The 26,376-nt window shown below is 35.1% G+C and overlaps 2 protein-coding genes across 2 annotated transcripts in view; one reads left to right on the top strand and one right to left on the bottom strand.

Moving 5' to 3' along the window:
• The window catches only part of btsz (bitesize), a 414,949-nt gene that overhangs the window by 248,675 nt on the left and 139,898 nt on the right, over positions 1-26,376 (top strand).
• LOC141481384 (uncharacterized) lies at positions 11,978-13,376 on the bottom strand. The gene is made up of 2 exons (XM_074172808.1): positions 12,840-13,376; positions 11,978-12,785 (listed from the first exon to the last, which is right to left on the bottom strand). Exon 2 carries the CDS (start codon positions 12,782-12,784, stop codon positions 11,978-11,980), a length of 807 nt encoding a protein of 268 aa, XP_074028909.1. The 5' UTR covers position 12,785; positions 12,840-13,376.

Genomic DNA, 26,376 nt, shown 5'->3' with positions numbered 1-26,376 from the left:
ACGGTTTCATGGTGGGGGTGACTCACACTGTTTAATATAAAAGAAATGCCTGGCACACTATGAAATCAGTAGACGAATATATCTGCAGCAGTTAGCAATTGGTAGAGTGTTATTCAGTTCGTAATAGAAGGAAGACGGTGAGTGTATTTGTCTGTTGGAAATTGTTTATATTTTCGTATATATTTTCATCATGTCCGTTTCAAAAGTAGACTTGAATAAAATTAATAATTTGATTGTACAGGAGGTTGAAATAGTAGAGCAAAAGGCCTTATCATCATTGCCAATTGATGAAGTGTTCATAATTAAAAATATGTCAACTTATTCTACACGATTTGGTAAATCAATTTTATTAACTTTGCAAGATGTGAGCAATGATAAATTATTTAAAACATGGCTACCAAAACGTATTTCGTTGCAATTCAGTGATGACGATATATCTTGTATCAACTCATCAGGTGGTAAATATACGATGATGTATTTAGGACAGAGCCAACAAAGTTTTGCTGGCATGAAAACGCGATCTCTAGTCAAATTCAATATAATTGAATAATAATAGTAATAATTTATAGTGAATTTCTTTAGGTCATAGCTTACGAAGTTTTTTTGGTGTGAAAACGCTAACTCTAGTCAAATTCAATATGATTGAATAATAATAGTAATTATAATGAATTTCTTATTGTTTTATAATATTCATATATTAGATGATAATAATTATATGGAAATATAAACATTACTAACTTAGTTGAATACACTCACTTTGTAACTACAAGAAAAATGGGAATGTGAGTATTATATCACTGAAAAATTGGAGGTTGCTTATTGTTTTTTTTTATTCAATTTCAGTTCCACCATTTAAAGATGTGGATGCAGTACGCAAGTCAAGATTGGGTCGATGTTGTAGATCTCAAATCATCGGTTCAACATTTGTCGTCTAAATTGAAGGTGTTGGGTGATGGAGCCGAACATGCAAGCAATTATGATATGAGTGTATGCTATGATGAAAAACAAATCGAATTATGCCTTCGTGATGCTGAGAACTATTGGAGTGGTGCAGAAGTTTGTAACAAATTTTTGGATAATGAATTGGAATTGTGGCAACTTTGTGATGTTATGATTGAACTGAACCTAAGAAGATTCCTGTATAGCCTCCAACCATACTTGCCAGAATGGATTATTCATCACTTTGAATTGAATGATGAAAATCGAGAGGAAATTGAAGATGGTCGCGAAAATGATGATTATGAGGAAGAAGTTATTTTAGATAGTCTGTATGTTCCTGTAAATCATAAATAATGTCAAATAAAAAACTTTGTATTATTTTCATGTTTTATTTATTTAAATCTCATGAAATACAATAGAAAATGATTACAAAACAATAAATATGATATAAAATACAATACATGATATAAGTCAGTTACAAATAAAAAAAAAAAGATCATGAAACAGTACATGATAGAGTGAAAAAAAAAGTGTCAATATCTGCTATGAACTGAACCATCCAATGCATTGTATGTTAAAACTGTATCATGCAAAATTAATGCATATACTTTAGTGTTGTCTGGAAACTTGGTCTTCCTCGTCTCAAACTCAATCTTTATATCAATAGTTGATGATTTTGTTGCATTCGGTTGATGAGAACAATCGATGACGAATAGTGGATTCTCTCTAAATTGTCCAATGTCCATCAGAGGTTCACTCATATCTTTATCATAATAACTTCGCTGGAAACTCTCAAAAGCATAATAAGCAGGAGCATCAAGTTTTTTATCGAAATTCAAATTCCAACGCTCATATGGATAAACTTCAGAATTCAAGTATACTCGAATACTATTGATATCAGCAGTTGTGAATTTTGTAATATCCTGTGTTCTATCTTCAGATGTGGTAGTACTTTGGAATCCGATGATGACAAAACGAGGAGTTTCCAATGCGTTAGTTGTTTTGATGGCCCATATGTCTGAAGAAGTCCCACGTAATGATGGTAGTTCATAGAGGTCCCACATACGATACGCCAACTTGATTTTGGCATTCAGACCGCTTTTGTTTATTCTACTCAAAAGTTTGAGCTTGTGTTTATCATCTGGTACAATATGTCTTATTTTCCATTCGATTTTATTTATTTCCAAATCAGCATCAACCTCACCTATATATGAGTTTTTGAATGATCGAGCGATAATCAAAATCAATTCCTGTTTGGCATTCAAGATACTTTTGTTGTAATCTTCAGCAAAACCCATCAAATATTTCAGTGGTAGTTTTCCACTAAAAACATGACTGTTTGTATCCAAGATATCTTGCTTCAATTGTGAAAGTCCCCAACCAGATGTCAATAATGTGTTAGCATGAGATTGTCCAAATGATATCATGGTTTTCATTGTAGATGTTATCCCAGGTTTTCTAACAACAGCCACTTGTTCACCACCCATTTCATAACGAATTTCGTCAAAGAGAAATGCAATTGCATTATTCGAGAGATAGCATGTTTTCGCTACATCTTTGGGGGTGAATTTACCTTCTATGTAAATGAAGCTCTCGGCAATATCTAGTATAACATCTTGATTATTGATTGCAATTCTGATTTCATCCGAATTCCTGAATAGCGGTGATCCATAGGGCTTATATGTGTGCTCATGTAAACTTATGAGAGAATGATCGAGCACTGGTTCATTGAATATATTCAACTTTTCATTGTTTGTTTCGAGCACCATTGTTATTTTCTCACTTTCAATCCAATCGATTTCAAAAATTTAAGATCACTCACAGACAGAGCGTTATGTGCTAACTGTTTAGCATACACTTGTGGAATGAGCTTCTTTTTATGCACACCTTTCTTTTTGATAGTGCAACTCGTTTGGGATTGTTCAATGCGATTTTGTCTATTATAAATGAAACCCATAACAACAGTTATTCGATTTTCTTCAATTCCAAAATAATGAAAATCTCTTCTTCACTTCCAAAATCGATAAGGTTATTTTTTTCATCCAAAATACGCACTGTAATGTTGTGAATCAATTGACGACCTTCTGGACTGACAGGCATATATATAATACTGTGTGGTTCTTTAGTAAGATTGTAGCCAGGTTCAACATCAATATCGAATGAGAAAAGAATGTGGGATTCTTCACCATTTATATATGAACCAGATATTATATTGCAATCTAAGCGGATAAGTCTCACAGTTGTAATGTTTATTGGTAATGATGATTCATGTATCTGATTTGGTGGAAATATTTCATGAGCGAACCCCATCATTTCTGCTATTGAATTTGGATGTGTCAGATCAATTTCATATTTGGATCGCATTTCACATTTGAATGTATTATTATTGGCGTGTAGATAGAAAATATCATCTGCAACGACATCATTTGGTTTTTTATCATGAAACAATCTGAACATGATATGTTTCTGTATGACGGCATTGATCTCTTCTATTTCATAAGCACCACATGGAATTTCAATTGTCAACTTTTGGGGTATCGATGAGTTGTCATTACTGATTCTAAAACTAACTAAGTTATTAGCTTCAGTTATATTATTGATTGTATTGCATCCATAGAATCCCAAAAGTCCTAATCCATAACGACTGTTCCTATCCAATTCAATTGGTGGAAAAAAATCCGCACTCAAGACACTTGTCCCGACAGCTTGTAGCTCGAACTTTCGTGACATGACTGATGAATATTTTGAAACACATTTCAATTTATTATTGTACACAGCAACAGCACATTTGAGACGATTTACACTTTTTGGAAGGTGTTGTATTGTAATAAGTATCATTTTTATTGATACCAATATTCACATCCTCTATATTACAAATACAACACATAGATTTCCGAGGTATAGGACCGTCATTAACATCCGATTCTGAATTTTGATCGTGGTGGTGGTGCTCATAACAATATCTATGTTTCATTATATCGATGTCATCTTGCAGATGCTTAGGCAACTTTTCCCAAACATATGCAATCTCATGTGCAACACATGCAAGTATCACTTCCTTAGGCATATTTGCAAGCATCACTTCATCCATTTTTTTCAAGGTACCATATTTTGAAAACATTCTAAGTGAAAACCCCATTCCCTTGATAGCCTCCCGATCCAGTTTTGGTGTTGAATCCATTTTTATTTGGAAAATTATTTAGAGAGAAACTGCAAGCACAAGTGACCACAGAGAACTGTATTAAATTTCTGTTGTCGATCATAGTTATATTTGATTTTTACATTCGAACATTTTCGAAAGAATCGAGTCAATTCCAATGGTGGGGGTAGATCTCCAAAACTATCGAAATATGTGACTTCTTTCCCACATTTTTTATATGCCACCCAATGTGTTCCTGGTCCACTTATTCCATCTAAATTAACAATAGCTGTCTCGTTTTGTTTTGGACCTGAAGATGGTAATCTATCACGCATAAAAACACCACGAAAATGTGGAATTTTCATTTTTTGTGCATAATAACTGAGATCGAGATCAGTAAGAGGCCTCTGAGGTAGGGGTTCAATTAGTTTTTTGTTTTGTTTGTGGCTTTGTATGGTTTTAAATATAGTCCTAAACCTTTACGGTATGGTTTGAGATATATTCCACTTCCGCGTTTGCCTAATGCTACAGCCTCCATGGTTTTATTGTGACGATTGGCTTCCATTAAAGCCGCTCTGCTGGCTTTTGCCGAATTCACGGCCTTGGTAATACCAGCAGCGGCTCCCGCCAAACTTCCTAGTGCGGATAGTCCAGCAAAAATTGGTATCAATGGTAAAAGTCCACCGATCTTGGGAACAGGAATTATGCGTGGTGTGCGGATTTTCTTCTTTCCACCGGCAGCTTTAAGGTATTTACGTGCCGCCTGCAATGCCACAGTGATAGCTTTTTTGCTATTATTCGTCACAAATTGATTCCCACCAGCTTTCTTCAATACATTTCGCACTTTATGGACTATCCCAGCACCAAATGCAACTTTTTTAATTTTATTTTTCTTCGTTTGTTTCCTCTTACATTTTTTCTTATTGGTACTACAACCCATGCCCATATGTCTTTTCGCTTTCATAATGTTGGTGACAAGTAATGCAGCTGCTCTTTCCCCAATACTCGCGTCCTTCGATTTAACCCTATCCCAAGCGCTGTATTCAAGTTCTTTGTCGGCTAAATGTCTTGCTGCAGGATCGGATGGATGCTTAGAATATTGAATATCGTGTTTTTTGCATTCAATATCTAATTTATTGATTCCAGGGTCGTTACGAGCTAAACGTTGTTTCAATTTTGTACCCGGTCCACAGTATTGATAACCTCCGGGTAGATGTAATTCGAAAGGAAGTTTGTTTATTAAATCATTAACAAAACCACAACCTCTTTTAATTTTACGATCACTTTCAATACGTCCGTATCGTTTGATGGTACACATTGAAATGAATAAGCTAATAACATTTATATAGTCTCCAACCACGGCACGATGCGCATTGTAAAACAGAAAGAAAAGTTTGCTGTAGATAATCTAGATGAGAAATTTGGGTGTGGATTGAATGGACAAAAGGTATTCAGACATGGTCCACTACTTCCATCATCAGTTCGAGGACTCATTATAGGACCTTCAAATTGTGGAAAGACGAATGCAATGATATCACTATTAACACATCCACAAGGACTGAGATTTAGAAATGTGTATCTCTATTCGAAATCACTCAATCAACCTAAATATCAGTACTTGCGAAGTGTTTTGGAACCTATAAAAGGATTAGGTTTCTATACATTCAGCAATAATGCAGAAATAGTGGAACCCTCCGACGCTAAGCCTAATTCTGTTTTCATTTTCGATGATGTGATATGTGAAAAGCAAGATATTATTAGATCATATTTCTGTATGGGACGTCATAAGGATGTTGATTGTTTTTATCTAGCACAGACATATTCACGGGTACCCAAACAGTTAGTGCGTGACAATACCAATTTCATTTTAATGTTCAAACAAGATGAGACGAATTTACATCACATTTATTCAGATCATGTTTCACCCGATGTAACATTCAAACAATTCCAATTGATGTGTGTTAAATGCTGGGAGGACCAATATGGATTTCTAGTCATTGATAAGGATAGAAAAATAGATGAAGGTAGATATCGCAAAGGATTCGATAGTTTTATATACCCATGATCTTGTTTTTTACACTTATTCGATCACTGAATATTGTAGAGGTCACTTCATCAGCGAATTAGGCTATAATTTAAAAAAGGGCATTATGAATACAAAAAAAGATTCTGAAAATAAAAACAATGAAATGAATTTGAAACGTCAACTAGTAGAGACAACAGAAGCTGTCAGGCAGAAATTCAACTCTATCAAGAATGATAATATTGAAAATCGTACGACACTTGAAAGATTGTATGAGCCCATAATGAAACCATTGAATGTTTTATCATCAAACGCTACTTCTAAATCACCAGTGTTATCACCAAATCATGGAACTGTTCAATCTACTTCAAATTATCCCATGAGTACTCCAATAGGAAGAAAACAATCTTTTGGTAGTGTATCATCTGTGAATAGTGACACGAGCACACTTCAAGACGATATGAGAACAACTCTATTCGAAACACCATCATCGTCCCACATCGATTCCTCGGATCCTGACATCTCACCTGTTATGAATGAAAGTGGTGAAGATGTTTTGATGAAACATTTGAATAATGTAAAATCTAGAAATCCAGCATATGATGGAACATTTGGCGTACGTATGGATCCTATTACACAAAAGCTGAAAATGGGAAGTCTAGTGGTGCATTTCAAAGATGGAAACATTTCATTTTGGGATGCTAATAAAGTGAAAAAATATGAATGCGCAGGTAGTCCAGAATTGTATGATATGATCTTTTTGAAGAATCCACGAGATGTTGATAATAAAGAAACTCGTCAAGTATATTCCAAAATATTGAAAATAACGAATGCTCCATATAAACAATATCATCAGAAGAATGGTTTTAAAAATACAAATTCTAAAAAATTTCGTGAAGTTATCAAACCTCTATTAGACTCACGACAATATCCAATAAGAAGTAGAAGTAAAATTGGTGGAGCACTCAAACGAGTGAAAATGGAGAAAATATATAATTCTAAACCTGTGAATTATGTGTACTGGAATTCACCGAAAGAGTTAGTTGCTCGCCTACGATTATTGGTAGCTTCAAAGTCAGCTGGTCATACAGGACATGACAATGAAATAATTTCAATAATTGAAGAATTACGTGAAGAAGGTATAATATATTAACATATTCACATGTAATGATCACTGTCACATCATCATTCAATGCAGTAACATTATCACATTTTCTCTTTAATCATATTGAAATAGAATGACTAATGAAATAAGTGATGTCAAACGACAAGTTGTTAATGAATTACATAAACCTGCAAGACGTAATTTTCGTAGAAGAATAACCACCATCAAAGGTTTTGCAGATCTATGGCAAATAGATTTAGCTGAACTGCAACCTTATGCAAAAAGTAATGAAGGATACCGATATATACTTGTAGTGATAGATTGTTACTCCAAATATCTGTGGACTGTAGCAGTTAAAGATAAAACAGGTAGTACAGTAACTAATGCAATTAAACATGTACTGAAAGAAGCCAAATACTCCCCCAAACACATACAAAGCGATCAAGGGAAAGAATTTTTCAATAAAAGCTTCTCATCTCTCATGCGAGAATATAATATCAATCATTATTCAACATTTAGCACAAAGAAGGCAGCTATAGCAGAAAGAGTGATTCGTACAATAAAGGGGTGGCTCTATAAGGAATTTTCGATGAGAGGTCACCACAAATGGCTTGATATTCTTCCAACTATAACTAGTAGATATAACAATAAAGTTCATCGTACAATAGGTATGGCACCCATTAATGTTGATCCATCAACAAGATTGATATTCAAAGGTATCAATGGAGTTGGAAAAAAACAAAGTAAACCCAAATTCCGATTGAATGATATTGTACGAATAAGCAAATACAAAAATATTTTTGAAAAGTCTTACACTGCGAACTTTACCACGGAACTCTTCAAGATTGTTAAAATCAATAAAACTTTTCCCACAACCTATAATCTTGAAGATATGAATGAACAACCTATTAGAGGATGTTTTTACGAAGAAGAGTTATTGCGAACCGAAAATCCTGATGTATATCTGATCGAGAAAGTGCTGAAGAAAAGGAAAAATAAAGTATATGTAAAGTGGTTAGGACTTCCTAGTGAACAGAATTCTTGGATTGATGAATCAAATATGCTTTAAATGTATCTAATAATGTATTTATGAATAAAGTAATGTTAAAGTTCATTATTGTTTTCATTTCAATTATATGTAAGTGAATTGAAAAAATATTGCAGCGGTAAACATTGCCCCAACCATTCGCAATGTTCTGTGTATACCAAACCAAATTAATTGTATACTCCATTCCCGCTTAAAATTTTTTTCAACTCACAATATTGAGAACACAATACCATTCCCAAAACTAATCGCTGTCACTTTGAAATGCTTTCTCCAACTCTTTTCGCCAATTATCTCTCACTGATAATGCCGTCTCATAAAGTCGAGTCGACTCCTCAAGCTCTGCCTGTGCTTGCATTCTCGAACGTTGATTGAATTTGTCATCTTTCATGATTTTTGAACGTAGTTCATCTGCTTCTTTGCTCATGTTAGCCAATTCAATTTTCGCTAATGCAATCTTAGCATCTAATGCTTGAAGAGTGTCCTTATTGACACTAATAGCTTGCTCACTCTTTTCATGTTCAGCAATAGCCTTTTGCGCCTTTACAAGACGGCATTTCGCTTTCTTTTTCATATCTCCAAACCGAAGTAATGGAGTGAAAGAAGATAGCGATTCAGTCATCAAATCACCCTTCATTTCTTTGGGTTCACATTTTGTCTTCCTCTTCGATCTGTCACTTTTCGTTGTGGGCTTTTTCTCCTGCAAACCACTTTTCGATTGTTTTTTTTCTTTCAACTCAGTGACAATCGATGAAGATGCATTATTAACCTTCCTTTTGATAGTTCTGGATTTTTTATCAACACCAAGAGGGGGGGTAGATGAAGGGTGTTTGGATGATGATGATTGTGAAATGATTGGAGTTTCAACGATAATTTGTTGAATTGGTTCCGGCACATCTGCGAAGTTAACGAAGTCGCTAATATCAAAATCACTTATCGAGTCTTGAGACTGTAAATGTAATACTGGAATATTTTCAAAATTAGTGTGATCGATATCAACAAGTGGTGAACCATCTTCAGCAATCAATAGTGGCATGGAGCTCATGATAATGATTATTTAGGTTTGGAGGAATGATATGTGATAGCAATAGAATGTGGATAGGAAAGGTGATGATGTTACTGATACTTCACCTTTTATAGAAGAAAATAAACTAGCGCATGCGCTCTTTCGTCAACTAGCCCACTCTTTCATCGACTAGAGATGCCATATCCTTCTCTCCCACTTAAAACGAGTCAAGTGATAGGTGGGAGTCGTACCACTTCCGTTTCCTATTCAATCGTATAAGTCGACTTGCGATCCTGAAGTTCATTCATTCACTCTCTACAACTGTGAGCAAACAACAACAAGATGAATTCTGCAAAAATAAATGCTGCATTAAATAGAATATCTGCTGTTGATGAAAACAATTGGATAGACGAATCAGATGATGATGATGTCAATGTTCCGCTAGAGGAAGTGATAGTTGAAGCAGAAGATGTTGGAGTCGATGAAGATGAGATAGACGAAGTTGAAAACGAGGCCAACCAAAGCGACGAAGATGATGACGTGATGGAGTTTGAGAGGGTCATGGATGAAGAAGGAGATGATGAAGGGATAGAAGCTGACACAACTGAAGGCGATGGTGCTTTGAGGATCGGTATGCGAACGCTCAATGTCAGTGAGACATTGGAAGATCCCTTGGATTTGTATTGTGCAATGGATGCATACGTATTGATCAGCACAATAGATGGAGAGAACAAAAAACTATGCTGGTGCTGCTTTCGGTTTTATTCGCATAGAAACAATAATGGAGGGTGGTATGCCCATGTCAACACCCACAACACTGTCTCAATTATGGAAATGGGACAAAATTGGTGTGAAGCTTGCGAGAGGCCACTAACAAACTTCACCCGAGTATCTACATGTATTATATGTAATAATGTCCAACCTGTGGCACAATAACCGTGGACCTACTGGTCAAAAAAAAAACAACAGCCCTTTTCAGGGCTACATTATTCACACAAACGGTAGTAGTAGAATTCACAGATTATGTGATAAATGACTACTTTGACTAAAAAGTCGAAGTTAGGATTTGGTTTATCATCGAATATCTGTGTATATGATGAGTACTACTTTGACTGAAAAGTCGAAGTTGATATTTTCTCAATCATTGAATATAATGATGAGTACTATAGAGTTGGATGATGATACTTTCACATAAGTTTTGACGATAGTGTTAACCTATTTCTGATTGAAAGTATAATGATAGCTCTGAAAATAGTTGTTTATTGTCTTTAATTGTAGCCCTTAAAAGGGCTGTTTTTCCTATTAATCCATACAATGGTATGGACTAACGCTCTTCATCATCAGAAACAATCATGATGGTGTCATCATCTGAATCATCTGTATCTGATGATATACTGATGATGTCGTCCTCATATTCATCAGATTCATCTGAATCAGATGATATACTAATTATGTCGTCCGCATGATCATCTAGCTCGTTATCCTGTAGATCGTCTAACTCATCTACTTCCTCTTGCATACGTTCCGGGAAATCATCAGGAAGATCGTAGATGCGTTGCAGCATTTCTGCGAAGGTTGTACTGAAATGATCAAACGTAGAATCTATTTCATGTACCTGGATGGGTCCTGTACTCATCATAGAAGACTCTGGTACACTCATCGGTTCGGTGGTGGAATCAGCAATCGACATTGTGGAAGAATGATGTAGAACTGGGATTGATACTATATTTATATTGGAAGAAATAAAACGGAGGGGGTGAAGTGTAAATGTAGAACAGTGTTTGAGATTCGAAAACATTAAAAATGACGATCTTCATGAAACTCTGAGCGATTATTATGAGAAATTCTAAGTGATTATTATGAAAAACTAATAAGAGAGAGGGAGGAAGACACTGCCCCAGCCTCGCAGTGCCTCGTGTACACCAACCAAAAAAGTGTGTACTCCGTGGAAGGAAAGGAAAGGAAAGGAAAGGAAAGGAAAGGGTGAGAGAAACAGGGAAACGATTACATATCGTCGTCGGAATTTAGGACATCATCGTCATCAATTAGGATAGGAGATGGCGGAGGACTGTCCTCGATAAGGATTGGGGATGGTGGAAGTCTGATGTCGCCAGCGTCATCGTCGTCGTCGTCGTCATCCTCATCTGTGATGTCTACAGGCGGTGGGTCACCCCATTCGTCATCCCATTGGTAGGGATCCGGATAATCCCCGTCCGATAAGTCAGCTTCATCACTCCCAGTGACATGCTGAACCTGCACCCTGTAGTCATTATTCATGAATTCGAAGGGAATGTCATGAGGTGCCGTTGTGGAGTCCACGAATCCTTCATGGATAGAAGCCCAGTAAGGATGTTGATGCGCTGGGTCACTGTACGGCTCAGTAGTTGAATCAGGTTCCATGTTGAAGGTGGCTGATCAACTGAATATTCCAACAGATAATTCCTACTTTTATACTTTTGAAAGGGAGTGGGGAGGAGTGGGGATGAAAGAACTTGGAATTGAAAATGGAAAAAAAGAAAAATAATGAAAAGACGAAGTGAAGAAAAATGCTCCAACCATCGCATTGTTCAATGTGTACCAAACCAAAACAATGTACACCCTTTATTTCACTTCTTTTTTCATTTGTTTTTTTTTTGTTTTTTATTCCTAAAATTATAATTACAAACCTAAAACTACCATGCTACCTAATTATCCTAAAACTATCCTAGTTGACCTAAAAACTATTTCCCTTTATTCAAAAATTTCTTTATAAATATTTTTAGTTCATTATTGAGCTCTATCGAAGAGGTCTCTGCCTTCCGCCTTTCCTTCAGAGCTGCAGTCCTTCGATCTAGTTCGGCCATCCTCATTAACAACTCGCGCCGTTGGCTAGCAATTTCATTCTCCTCCCGGGAAATGCTAGCCAACGCGGCCTCACTATTTCGTGAAGCAAGTGCAACATCCCTACACCTCTGTAGGAAAGTTTCCATCTCCTGGGGGTTAACCTCTCCGACAGGCTCCGGCACTGGTGGCACTTGTGGCGCGATCTCCCCGGCAGGCTTCGACACTGGTGGCACGACCTCCATGGCAGGATCAGGCACCGGTGTGAGTTCCATGGGTGTCAACATCGCTAATAATGCAAATTGGGTGAGGATTTCACCTGGAGATGGCACCCTCGGCACCGGCTTATATGCCCTCCGTCTTTCCACTGTCAATGCGAGCGGTGTGGGACGTCTCGGAGGATTCCTTTTGGCGGTCGACCAACTACCTGCATAAGGGTTAGTCCTATTGCATTTACTCCTATACCTTTGAATAGGACCAACCTTAGCTGCAGATTGCCGCTTGGCTTTGTTAACAACCCTGTCTTCCTGGAATAAGACAGGGCTGCGTGGCCGCTGCACACCACCCGAAGTTGAAGCCTTCACCTCTTGGACCATCGCCACCTCGTCTCCCTCGAACATATCAGGGCTGCCTGGTCGCTCCACCTCAACATCCACAGGTATGATCGATGCCACAGCGTTGTCGATTTCCTGCGTGTAGTTTTCCATTCTGAAAATGTAATACAAAGTTAGTTGTTATGAAAAAGTAACATTGATAACTTACTCAAAATTCGCTTGTTGTAGACTGTAGAAGACTGCTGTATTAGACTGGTGTTGTAGTAGATTGCTGTAGCTGGACTGCACTCGATGAGAAGACTTGTCGTACTGAATGCCGAGAAGTGTGCTCCTCAGGGTGTAGGCAGAAGTGGGAGTGGTGGGAGTGAGGTGGGGGCGCGCATGCGCAATTGTGGGGTGAGGCGAGCAATGGTGGGAAGGGGGCGGGGCTAAAAGTGGAGGAGAGTGGGCGGGGACTACAGTGTGTTGTTAAATTTTTTTTTTAATGAAACATAAAATTAAAAATTTTTAGTCATAGAACCGGCATTGGTCATCCTCAGTCATAGAACCGGCATTGATCATCTACTTGAATTGTGACTGGAGAAAAAAATCTTTATTTTTTGTAAATCTATATTATTAAAATCAATAATGGGGGTATTTAATGTTCAGTGTGTATGTAGAATCGATATTTTTTGAGAAATGAGTGGTGGAATCTCATTATTATAATATTGAATTTATTACACTTATTTTCAATTTTACACGAAAAATAGTAATGACAAAAGTTGTAGAGAATTTAATTTCCAACAAATTTGGTCTCTACTATTTTTTTCGCAGGATTGATATTTTTCGAGAAAAGAACGGGTTGTAATCTCATTATGTAATATTGAATTTATTACACTTATTTTCAATTTAACACGAAAAATAGTAATGACAAAAGTTGTAGAGAATTTAATTTCCAACAAATTTGGTCTCTATTAATTTTTTCGCAGGATTGATATTTTTCGAGAAAAGAACGGGTTGTAATCTCATTATGTAATATTAAATTTATTACACTTATTTTCAATTTTACACGAAAAATGGTGATGACAAAAGTTGTAGAGAATTCAATTTTCAACAAATTTGGTCTCTATTATTTTTTTCGCAGGATTGATATTTTTCAAGAAAAGAACGGGTTGTAATCTCATTATGTAATATTGAATTTATTACACTTATTTTCAATTTAACACGAAAAATAGTAATGACAAAAGTTGTAGAGAATTTAATTTCCAACAAATTTGGTCTCTATTAATTTTTTCGCAGGATTGATATTTTTCGAGAAAAGAACGGGTTGTAATCTCATTATGTAATATTAAATTTATTACACTTATTTTCAATTTTACACGAAAAATGGTAATGACAAAAGTTGTAGAGAATTCAATTTCCAACAAATTTGGTCTTTATTAATTTTTTCGCAGGATTGATATTTTTCAAGAAAAGAACGGGTTGTTCTCATTATGTAATATTGAATTTATTACACTTATTTTCAATTTTACACGAAAAATAGTAATGACAAAAGTTGTAGAGAATTCAATTTCCAACAAATTTGGTCTCCATTAATTTTTTCGCAGGATCGATATTTTTCGAGAAAAGAATGGGTTGTAATCTTGAGAAAAATTCCGAATCTTGACGATCAAAATTTTTTTTTAATTATAAACCTTTAATAATTCATAAAAAAAAGTAAAATATTGATATTAGTGGTTCAAATCCCGGTTTTTTCGCAGGATCGATATTTTTCGAGAAAAGAACGGGTTGTAATCTTGAGAAAGATTCCGAATCTTGACGATCAAAATTTTTTTTTTAATTATAAACCTTTAATAATTCATAAAAAAAAGTAAAATATTGATATTAGTGGTTCAAATCCCGGTTTTTTCGCAGGATCGATATTTTTCGAGAAAAGAACGGGTTGTAATCTTGAGAAAGATTCCGAATCTCGACGATCAATTTTTTTTTTTTTTTAACCTTTATTAATTCATAAAAAAGTAAAATATTGATATTAGTGGTTCAAATCCCGGATTACCCATAAAAAAAAAATCAATAATTTTTATATAAATGAAGCTTTCATATCTTATATAGAATAATAAATGTTATTAACACCAATATGTAAGCCTGTGGCGTAATGGTTAAGACCCTAGCCTATGCAGACGTATGACATGAGTTCAAATCCCCGTGTGACCAAAAATTTTTTTCTTTATTTCTCACCATTATTCCTTATGATTTAAATAGAATTGAAACTGTTAGTATAAGTGGGCCTGTGGCAGCGTAGATGTTAAGGTATCATCCTACCGCACAGGGGGGGCAAAAGGGTATAGGTTTGTGAAAAAATATTATTTTTTTAATTTTAAAATTTATTTTCAAATTTCAAAAATTTTTTTTCAAATTTGCTTTTTTTTTTTCAAATTAATTTTTTTTTTCAAATTTTAACAGTTGGGAACATGTCAAGTCAGAATTCGAGTACATCACTAATGCCACTTCAGGGACATTGAAATATATATAATAATACTTGTTGTTCATTATTAATTTTTCAAATACACATTTTTTTTCCTAACCTAACTTAATCAGGCCCTGCCCAGGCAGGCTATTCCACTTCACTATTCACCATGTTGGTTCAATTAATACGTCATCTGTTGCTTTTGGTTTTGGTTCTATTATTCTAATATTTGGATCAATGTTCAGTCCTGGATATCCCACTCCACCTGATGGCCTGACTTTATGGCTTTTCTCCAAAACTTCAACTCTCTCTTCCAGTACATCATACTTTTTCATTGTAGTCGCTGTTATGTTTGACATAGCTTCAAATTTTTTATTTGTAGACGCTGTTATGTCAGACATTTTTATGTCTACATCATTTGTAAGTTTGTCAAATTTACGAGTGAAAGTTATCCGAGCCTCTGCAATTTTATCGTCAAATGCTTGACGGGCATCGCGAGCAATATTGCCTATTGTGGATTGTATTGCAGCTTGTAGGGCTAGAAGTATAACCTCCTTTGTTCCGTTAATTTCCCCCTCAAGGTATGATACAGTTACACAATCACTCTTGTCGATTGGTTCGCTTGTATTTTTCAATATTTTTCTTTGCATGTCATAATGACCATCTTTTGTTAATTTAAATCCATTGCCGGGTGGACCTCGGATGACATTACCACCCCATTTTTTTTTTCTGCCAAATTTATCGATTGTTTTAGACATTGTGCACCCACGATGATTCTTTTCAAACTGATATTCCTTTCATTTACATTATACTATATATTGCAGTAATCGATTAGGGAAATAGAAATAATACAAATAAAATTTCAATCATTTTATATTCATTACAGTAATACATATACATACATACATAATACATTAATATCACAATACTTCTGTCATATTGAATTTTCCGGTTTTGAAGATATTGAATGATACTTCAATCATTGATCTCGGCAGATAATAAATTAATCAATTGATCCAATGGAGTCTCCTGAGATTGTGATTGTTGAATAATATTACTTATCCAACGAATGTTCTCATTTGGATCGTTTTCATAAAATTCAATATCATTATGACCCCAAGGAAGAGTGTGGGTAGTATTCGGAATGATAAATCGTTTATCATCGTGATATGATAATGCAACTTTATTTTTTAATTCAGTATACATATCATGTAACACGCTTCTAAATGAATTCATCTTTCTGAATATCATACCACCTTGTTCGACGATTTTTTGATAATCTTCGCATGTCAATTCATTCTTTATTACCGATCGTTTAACCCCTTTGGCTTTCTTAAATTCACCATCAACAGATTTCACATAATATGCTTTAGCACCTGTACCATAAAAACTCATGATTGGATCATTTGGAAATTCATCTTTGAAGTTACCCAAGACTGAACTTGTTACTGGAATATTGAATTGGTTAACTATACTGTAATTGGATGTATCAAATCTACTTATGTTAGTTTTTATGAATTCATAAAAATTTTCTGTGTTTACTTTAAGAATGAGCGAGTCGGTATCTGTGTAAAGTAAAGAGACATTTTCATCAAAGTGTTGTTTGATGCATCCATAGAAAAAGTCATACATGACTGTTTTAGATAATTCTAATATGGAAAATCCCAAATATAATGGTTTATCGTAATGAACCTTCACTCTACCCAATTGAATGGCAACGAAATTATCAGTGAAAATTGAACAATTTTTGAAATTTGGTTTGGCTATGAGAGTGCTGGCACCTATATTTTTCTTTATATTTTCCCAATGTGTAACGAGTCTAACATCAATTCGATTATCTACATTCTCCATTGTCTTTCCATACACCGCATTATTCATTAGTTTATAGAAATCTTTAACAGATTTGTTGTTAGACCTATTACGCATTTCAGTATTAAGATCTATATAGGGTTTCATCCAGCATGATTGTTTGAATTTCAATACTCTATGTGTATTCATTACAATCAATCCATTTTTGACAGCTTGCTGTAGATTCCTATAATGAACAATATATTTTCTTTTATCATTCAAATTTGGAATTAATTTGGGAATTTTCGATTGTGTACGAGGTGGTATTATTTTTTCGACTAAAAATGGAAGGTCAGAATGTTTATCATGCAACTCTTGTGGATAATGAATGTCCACTTCAAATACATACCCATACGGACTATCAGTACTCACATCCATCACATCGAGATTAAGAATTTCATTTGGTGTCAACCATGTAAATTCACTTGTTGGTAGAGGTTGTGACATACTGTGACCGTATAGATTTGTTGCATCTAAATATGTAATGAATGTGGAAGGTTCATTGGGATTATAATTGGGTAAAAATCTATTATTTGCTATATGTTTCCTCTCGCTACATTGACTAATTCCACCTCGTATACCTTTTTGAAAAAAGTGAATCATATCAATGTCAGTTAGTAATTCCAATTCAACATTAGTGAACTTCAACATGGCATCCCATGATAATCCAGGTGCAGTATAATATTGTGCCGGATCTAAGTTATATATCTCTAAACTTGTGGTGCGGAAGTTTTCAAAAATATCACATAGTAGCAATACATCCGACTTCAAATACAAATCAGAGTATTCCCCCAAATTCTGACACTCGAATAAATTCCAAACTTTTCTAGCCCTATCATAATCAGTTTCCGATATATGTTCACAATTGAGTGTGTCATAAAACTGATTTTTTGTCGGAAGTAATGGATAATTCAATTTGTCAATGTCATCAACAAAACTATATGGAAATACACCTTTCTGTCTCATCAAATTGAATTTCTCAATTTGTGGGAAATGTTTGTGCATCTCCAAACATTGATCGGAGGTCAAGTTTGCACCCAACTTCTCCAACGAATTAGTCATAAATTTATAACTATCGATAAATCTCATTTTGAGATAATTCTTCCTAACCACACCATCTTTATCGGTATAGCTGTGTGTAAAGAGATGCTTCGTGAAAGATATATATTTCTCTTTAGTTTGCGGGATAACATCAACTTTCTCTTTATTCCTATACAATTCTTTTATGAATAAATGACAATCATAACCACTTAAATTATGAAAAATGATAGGTATGAAGTTTGGTATTTTGAAATTTAAATTACATTTCGAGTGAGCGGCATGTGATCTTTTCTTTCCTGTGACATGACAATGATCTCTTACTTTGACGTCACCATCAGTAAATGCTTTATTACATATACCACAAGTTCTGGCTGCAACAAACTGTTCTTCTTCTTCGACAGTTTGTGTATCCATTGGTTTAGGGTTTCTGAGATGATTTTCATGTATCTCTTTCAAATCATCTTCAATGCTACTCACAAATTTCTGAGCTGCATCTACACCCCTATATGTAACAAATTTTGTCAAATCATCATTATATGAACACTTTATCAAATAAGCAAATGAATATGGGGCATGTTTGAATGTTTTAATCGTGTATGAACTTCCAGGATTTGGCTCATTCACATGAATCGGTTTAAGCACTGATTCAAAATCAGCATACACTACAAATGGCACCCTCATTTGCCTCTCAAAGTTTTCAAACATTAGTTTATTTTCCGCAACCATTCTACCATATTTATTGATCTTTAAATTAGTAGTTGGTGTTGTGGTACTAATGTGATTACAATCATACATATTATGACGTAAAAGCAATCTCTCATCAGAAAAATATATCAAACATCCGTCACAAAAATATTTTTTCTGTCTATGAGCTGATAGTTGATTAGAAACTAATCTTGAAAGATCTTTGATCCAACAATAGTGACCATTACCGGAGTCATCAGTTATAAACAACAAATTGACATGTCTCCGGAGTCTTCTCTGTGAGTATCGCAATGGACCAATCACTTCATACTTCATTTTACCCTTCTCAAATGTACTCTCTAAACCGTAAACATTAATTGAAATATCATTCCTATCTTCGAATATTTCGATACTCTTATTATTAACTTTAACCGGAAAATCCATACCTGTGACATCTAAAACAGTGGAAAAATGTGGATATGACGTAAGTTCGGACACTCGACTATCTGCAGGATATAATGCTGATGTTATAGCCCAAGCAAAACAATATTGATCTTCATTACGAACATTCACAACAGCTTTCTTCCATTGAATACATTGAGGCAGCTTCACATATGAACGTCCTTCCAGTGGACTGTATTTATTAATGTTGACCTCGAGAAACAATATTTTTTCACAAGTCCAACCTGAATTATAAAAAAAAAAAAATATTACTATTCAATCTTATTGAAATTTTTAAAAAATAAATACCTGAGTCACGATCCTGGAACTCAGTCGTTTGTGCCACAATTACATCACGGAATCCATCAAAAACAGCATTCAAATCTGAAGATTGGTCCACTATTTTATTTTGGGAATTAAATGACTTCGTGTCCCTCGAATCATCAGTCTGAAGAATATAATTCCCAAAAACTTCCATATTCACCTTGATGCTTTTATGGATCCTGATGGCTGATTCCAGTAATTCAATGACCTTCTGCCTAATCTTATTGAAAAATGAAATGTAGTCACTGGTTACAATCGAACTCTCCACCCTGTATGTAGCAATGCGGCAATTGAATGCATTCGTTATAATTTGAACACCGTCAGACAATTGAACACATGCATTATTTTTATGACTCATGGTTCTTCGGTGAGAATTCACTTGGCTCATAGGAATTGTCACATTACAACAATTGCACGTATACATAGGTGTTGCATTATCCACTCTCACCCGTTTCACTGCAGGCCCTCCTTGGCAACTCTGGAGCTGATGCCGACGAAGATTATCACTACGAGTGAAAGATTTACCACAGTCACAGGAATACATTTTATATAATAGTTCTCACTAACTCACTTGATGTAAACTGACATAGCCAACACTCGTACGCTTCTTAAATACACTCTGATAGGACCCGTCAAGACGTCATAGCCAACCCCACTTCTCAACTACATGCGCCAAGATTACCTCCCAACTGAATGCGATAACAGATGTCGATATACGAGCAAGCAGTGGTCGTTGCGGTCTCGGAGAGGGTAGACGCTAGGCAAACAGTCCTCGGCTGCCGTTGTGTCACCATCGATAGCGGGGCTAGAGCGAACCTTCATCGCTTCAGGAGAGGTGAGGGCAGACCGATGAATACGCATTACTCTGCCACACGTCGTGGAGTGAACATGTCGCTCTCTAGCCGTTGAACGGTTATTGCTGTGACGTCACTCCACTACTAACTTGGTGCCCTAACACCGATGGAGCATTTATTACTTGGAGGATCTTCGAAGTATGCAGACGTATGTTTGTACATAGACAAACAAGCACATGATGAAACCCTGTACCGTGCATTCTCCTACACACACACATAAACACACAAAATCTCATATGAAAAAAAAATCTGAACGATCCATGCACCAGACACTTCAAGGTCACAACGCCTTGACTTCACTGCACAACAAAAAAAACTTCACCAAACAACAACCAATAAAAAAAGCAATTAATACGTCATAGTGGTGGGGGGAGGCCGAGAATCAGCTGTAAACAACTACTAAGAATCACTACGAAACATACACTATTTTTTTGAGAAAATTTACGCAAAAAAAAGCAATGGCAAGAACTGCTATGGTCATCACATTGTCTTCTAGATAGGCAATATTAATTGCTTCCTGAGTCACCTATGAAGCATTATGGCCATTCGTAGTACCGTCAGATATACAATGTAGCACGATCAATTCAAATAGAAAAATTCTCCTGAGAAAAATATCTGGTCGAATGTTTGAATGAAGTTGACATTGTTTCTAAAGAATGTTACAAATTCGGGCTTTCATTATTTGAAAATGATTTTACACATTTGAAATCTATGGAAGAAAAAATGAATTGAGAATTTATGAAATATTATCATTATCAGAAATTCTGCAAATAACTGACCGAAATATTCGGATGAATTAGTTGGATCATGAGTAATGTCAAAAAATGGAACAAAAAATATGGGTGTGAGATTGAGAAATTGCAAGACGCTGATTTGAAAAGAAAAAGTATGATGACCTGAAATGGAAAGATATTAAATGCAAACAATAAAGTTTTGAAATAGATGAACATTTCAATCTAGCAGACCGCTATTATAATTTTCATGCAGTCATTGTTCACTGTGGCTCTGGCGTTGAATCTGGTCATTATTACGCATTGGTCAAAGACGAAACGGACTGGTTTAAGTTTGACGATAGTCGTGTCACGAAGTGTTCTGGCGATGTATTCAATTTATTGGAGCCTCTGGAGACACACTACATTTTGTTCTATGAGAGGATATTAGCAAATCAAGATCTTCAGATCATATGGTGCTGCAGGTTTTTCCGGGTTTTCCTGCAGCTAAAAAAGCAAATACGACACTGGAATCAATGAAGTCCGCCCGGAGCGCCAATTCATTGTTGTTGCTATTTTATAATTTCATGTTTTGTATTGAAAAGTTATTTACAAAGTTATTACTGAATTACGGAAGAAAATAATCTAAATTTATTTTGAAAAAATGCAAAAATAATTGAAAATGAGGGAAAAATGGTCCACAGTGAAACTGGCTTAAATTGACTTTTGTGAAATCTATTTTCCGGGTTTTTTGACCGTGGTCAGCAGGTTTTTATGCCTGGAGAAAATAAAGTGAAAGTGTGTGGCATCAAATTATTCATAAGAAAATGATCTTTCACCTCCTTTCTATTCGAAAAATCAAGTTGACTGGAAAAATTCACATTTGCGACTAGGAAATTATTCTTAAAACGACTGTTTAGTCATAAGCCTCAAAATCGTAGTTTTCCCATGTTACTTGATCAAGAATGAAGCGATTTACACTATCCATGGCATTCAAAAAATAAAAATTGGAATAAAAATTATTTTATTTGTCAAATATTGAAGTGAAGTATTGATGGATCTAGAATGTCATTCTGGATCGAGATAAGTAAAAATATATAGGATGTCCCATTTGACAATCGAAAGTTGGGGTCATTTCAGGTCAAACCGGAAATACGGCAAAGCAAGTAAATATGTCAAAAAATGTAAATTGAACTATAATACACAACCCCCAAATTATGTTTTTCTATCTCCAATAATGAAAAATTATAAAAAGGGGTGAGCCACCTTAGAGAATCATCCGGTATAATCATTGATATATACACCCTTTGGATGTATGGTTGCCCAGCACCACGACATAGAATAAAACAAAGTGGCTTCCCGCTGTCTATCCCTATGAATGCTTAGATCTTTAAAACTACGCAACGTATATTGATGGGGGTTTTTTCAATAGATATAGAAGAAGATTCATATGTATATAACATGCATATTGCAGTAGATAAACACTGATTTAACAGGATTCTAATGTGATGTCGTGCATAAACACATTTTTTGCGCCTACATGACTGAACCCTACAAAATAGATGAAAAAATGTTTTTCATGGTACACCCTAAAAAGGTCCACAAAAAAGTCCACGACGATATGTGTCTATCTCTTAGGGAAAACCCACAATAACTATAGTTTAGCCTCGAGAAATGATGGCTTATTCACGAAGCGGTTTCAAGCAATACAGTATTCATCTTTATCCAATTAAGTACTTTAAATACATCGTGCATGCAATATAGATCTATATGGCCCTTTACAGCATGTTATTTCAATGAATATTTTTCAAGATAATACAGATTTAAAATGCAGGGCCATAGCGGATGCGGCGATACCGGTCGGGGGGCCGGTGGTGCGTGCACTTTATGATAAGCATCGATCGCATGCGTTTATATGTTTAGTATCAGTACTGCACCGTGAGGACCCGGGGTTGCTTATCGGTTTTGTAACAAGTGTTCACTCACTTACCAAGTATTTTATTCATATTTAAATCTATTCGTTTCAAATGTTATTTTATTGCGGGAATAAATTATTATTATTATTTTGTAAAGGGTAAGCTGAACCTCCGACACAGTCTAGAGGGCGCGCCAGCATCAACAACTAAGGACCACTTCCCACACCTTGAGTAAGTGATCATTGGGTCCGAGAATCATATGCCCTGAGCGGACGCAATGAGCAAAAATTAACAGCATTTGCCCGGCCAAGATTTCTGTCTTGAGGTTTGGGAGTAGAATGGGCATCATTCCACCAAGGACTCCAATAATCAGAGCAACCATCTTAACAGTGGTCTGGAAAAAGTCTAAGGAGTTTGAACAGAAAGTCTCGATATTTCATCCGCACGATATTCGTCTCACCGGAGCTTGAGGGTGAGGAATTGAATTGAATTTGGCACTTCTCGTTCCCCACAACGGATTTAATATTCCTGGGAGCGTAACACAATACCGGTGTCTCGTCAATACCATAAAAATGCCGTATATGGGAAGAAGCACTCTTAGGGCCGCGTTAGGTCGATGGATATAGCCTGAGATAGCTGGACATGCTGGCAGAAAGTATTTTTATCAATGGATATTTAGCACCCCACGCTTTTTTACAACAAAAATATTTTTTTGGAAATAGATTTGTTCTGATTTCAGATTTATTATAAGTCATTAATTACATCAAGCCATAGGACTTATCGATGTTGAACACAATTTTAAATTAGTTTCGAATTATTTTCAACTTTTCAGTTTTGCTAACTATTTCAAACCCATTTGTTTAAATTTTTCAAGATATAATATATAATGTTTTTATCTGTCAGTTTTAAGACGAAATCATTTATTGTATACCAATGGAGATAAACAATTTCAGTACCTACATCACGTGACAATCTACTCAAATTTATTTTGATGTGTGTCATATCAAGGTGAAGTCGCGAATTGCTCATTAAATCAGTTATGGTTCTTTAGGTCGTACCCACGTTTACTTGAATAATTGTGCTAATTCTAGAGTATCGATTTAATTCAAATGTATGCCTTATCAACTGTCGATAGTAGATTTTATGTCTATCATGGTTGTAACGGGTAACGGGGAATAAGGGTAGTCTGAGAAACGGCTATCACTTCCAAGGAAGGCACCAATCCCGGAAATTGCTGAAGAAAAAGGAATATTCGGTTCCAGTTATGGACTGGAATTTGAACTCACGCCTGGTGAGGCCGTTGTTTCACGCCCATTAAGACTTGCGCATTAACCACTCGGCCAATGGACTCACTGATAGCGACGAAATGTAAGAAGGCAAGTGGTACCGATTCTTGATAAGTGTTCAATGTTTAAAATAAATCTGTCCATTTAAAGTTGGTCAAAATCGAGTCCAAAGGACTCGGTTACGAACCAACATAGAAGGGAAGCTAATAAAAGCGTGTTAAAAGGATTCTAGAAAACAATTCAAAAAATGACGCTCTCCATTTCAACCAAAGGCAATTACGTATAAACTGATTAATCACCAATAAGTAATTGATGGATGTAGCCGTTACTCCGTGGTAGAAAATCATATTGATGAAAACAGAATTGAAACTTTGTATGTTTTTACCACTTTTATTTGTAACTACAGTAACTACGTTACTACAATTTCGTCCTATGAGGACATTTTCAAAACTTATACAATAAATAAAGTTCAATGTAACTAAAGTTACTGCAGTTTCGTCCTGTAAGGACATTTTCAAAACTTTAAGCGTTAAAGTTTAATATATAAGTTTGAAAATGGCCTTATAGGGAGAAACTTCAGTAACGTTACTTACAAATAAAAGTGGTAAAAAACATAAAAAGTTTCAATTTTCTTTTAATGATTCATTACTCTTTTCCAAATCTAAGAGTGTTTTGTACAATAATTAACTTGGAAATATATGTCAATATTGATATTACACTCTTTCATTTTGTCACACACGAATCGACAAAGCTTTTTGTTTGTAAATACGCACTGATACACTCAATTGTTTTGAACTTTTTAATAATATGCCTTTTGAAAATTTTGTTTCAGGTTTGTCCTATTTAAGGTGGAGATACACTACAGAATATAATTTGAACAGCTATCAAACTGAAAACTGACACAAAACCCTTCCAGGAGTAATTTGTCACGAAGCATAATCTAGTCCATATTTGGAGCAAAATTGGAAACTCAAATTGAAGTTCCTCTCGGTCTATTTACGCCCCTGAAGGGGCATTTCAGAAGTAGCAAAAGATTTTTTTGATTCAACTCTGGTTAAGATGACTACTACATATTTTACCTATATTCTTATAAGTCAATACCATTTTTATACTTTCAAATAATTCCTAAAGGCCCAGAAAAATAATTATTAATCTTTGGGTATATGTTTTCGGAGTTTTTCAAAAAACATGTTCAAATCATTATACAAAAGAAAAGAGATCTGTTTCTGAATACTTTTTAAGCTACCAATTCACCGAAGAATCGATTTATAAAAAATTTCCTCAGCAAATACTGGAACTGAAGAGTATTCTGAGCCAGATTACTTACTTCGATCAATTGTTCTTAGTCTTTGAACAATGGGCCATAACCAATTGATTGGTTAATCTATTGAAAACCTTCCTCCTGTTTTGATAATTTTTTTGTAAAAAATCATTCCATTTCTTATGAACATATAAATTCATCAAGACCTATAAGGTCTATATTGTTTAATATGAAAACATAAGCTTTCACGGCCGGTGTCACGATTAAAGAGAACAAAATCCGGGTTGGAAGGCTATCATCGAATGGAACCTGAAGTAATAAACGTTTCTTTTACTACTGCAGTAGACATCTTCAGTGGTATTTGCGTTGTACCGCACATCCTCAATCTAGGAAAGATTTTCTCTCTATATCATTTGTTCAGCTTGTTATGGTAGTAAGTGAAATACTTTTTTGTCTTTGCTAACACAATCGATAAACATTTTTTAATCGAAATGAAGAAATAAAACAAATCAATAGTGACGGAGTAATTTTTCAAAAGCGAAAATTTCTATTTCTACAGCAATACTTTCTATAAATCCTCAATTTGAAAATTAAATACATTCAAGTCAGAGTTTTTATAAAATTACAAGCAGTTTCCTGATAATATTGTTAAAATTCAATATATTGAACCAAATTCATTTTTTGTGGCAGGAATCGGGGTTTTTCTATAGATTATTCAATCAACAACATTGAGACATATTTCACATTACAAAACTCATTTGACACCTGTCGTGGAAGTTGAATATAAATCGAAACGAAAAAAAATGTTATAGTTGATTTTTTAAGTTTTCTGAGGATATAGATAGATTTTGACCTCCAAATAGTTAAGTGTGCAATACTTCGCATTTTTTTATTGGGAAAATTATAAAATAGGATAAGTTATAAATAACGTGAA

This window comes from Leptinotarsa decemlineata, unplaced genomic scaffold (assembly GCF_025532065.1).
Source record: "Leptinotarsa decemlineata unplaced genomic scaffold, Ldec_3_MD MMD2_tig00000199_RagTag_RagTag, whole genome shotgun sequence".
Taxonomy (NCBI): domain Eukaryota; kingdom Metazoa; phylum Arthropoda; class Insecta; order Coleoptera; family Chrysomelidae; genus Leptinotarsa; species Leptinotarsa decemlineata.
The sequence above is the reverse complement of the archived record's forward strand: the minus strand, read 5'-3'. Positions and strand labels throughout refer to the sequence as shown.

Excerpts from the sequence above, each read along its gene's own strand:
- LOC141481384 (XM_074172808.1), bottom strand. The coding sequence starts at position 12,784 with ATGGAAAACTACACGCAGGAAATCGACAACGCTGTGGCATCGATCATA.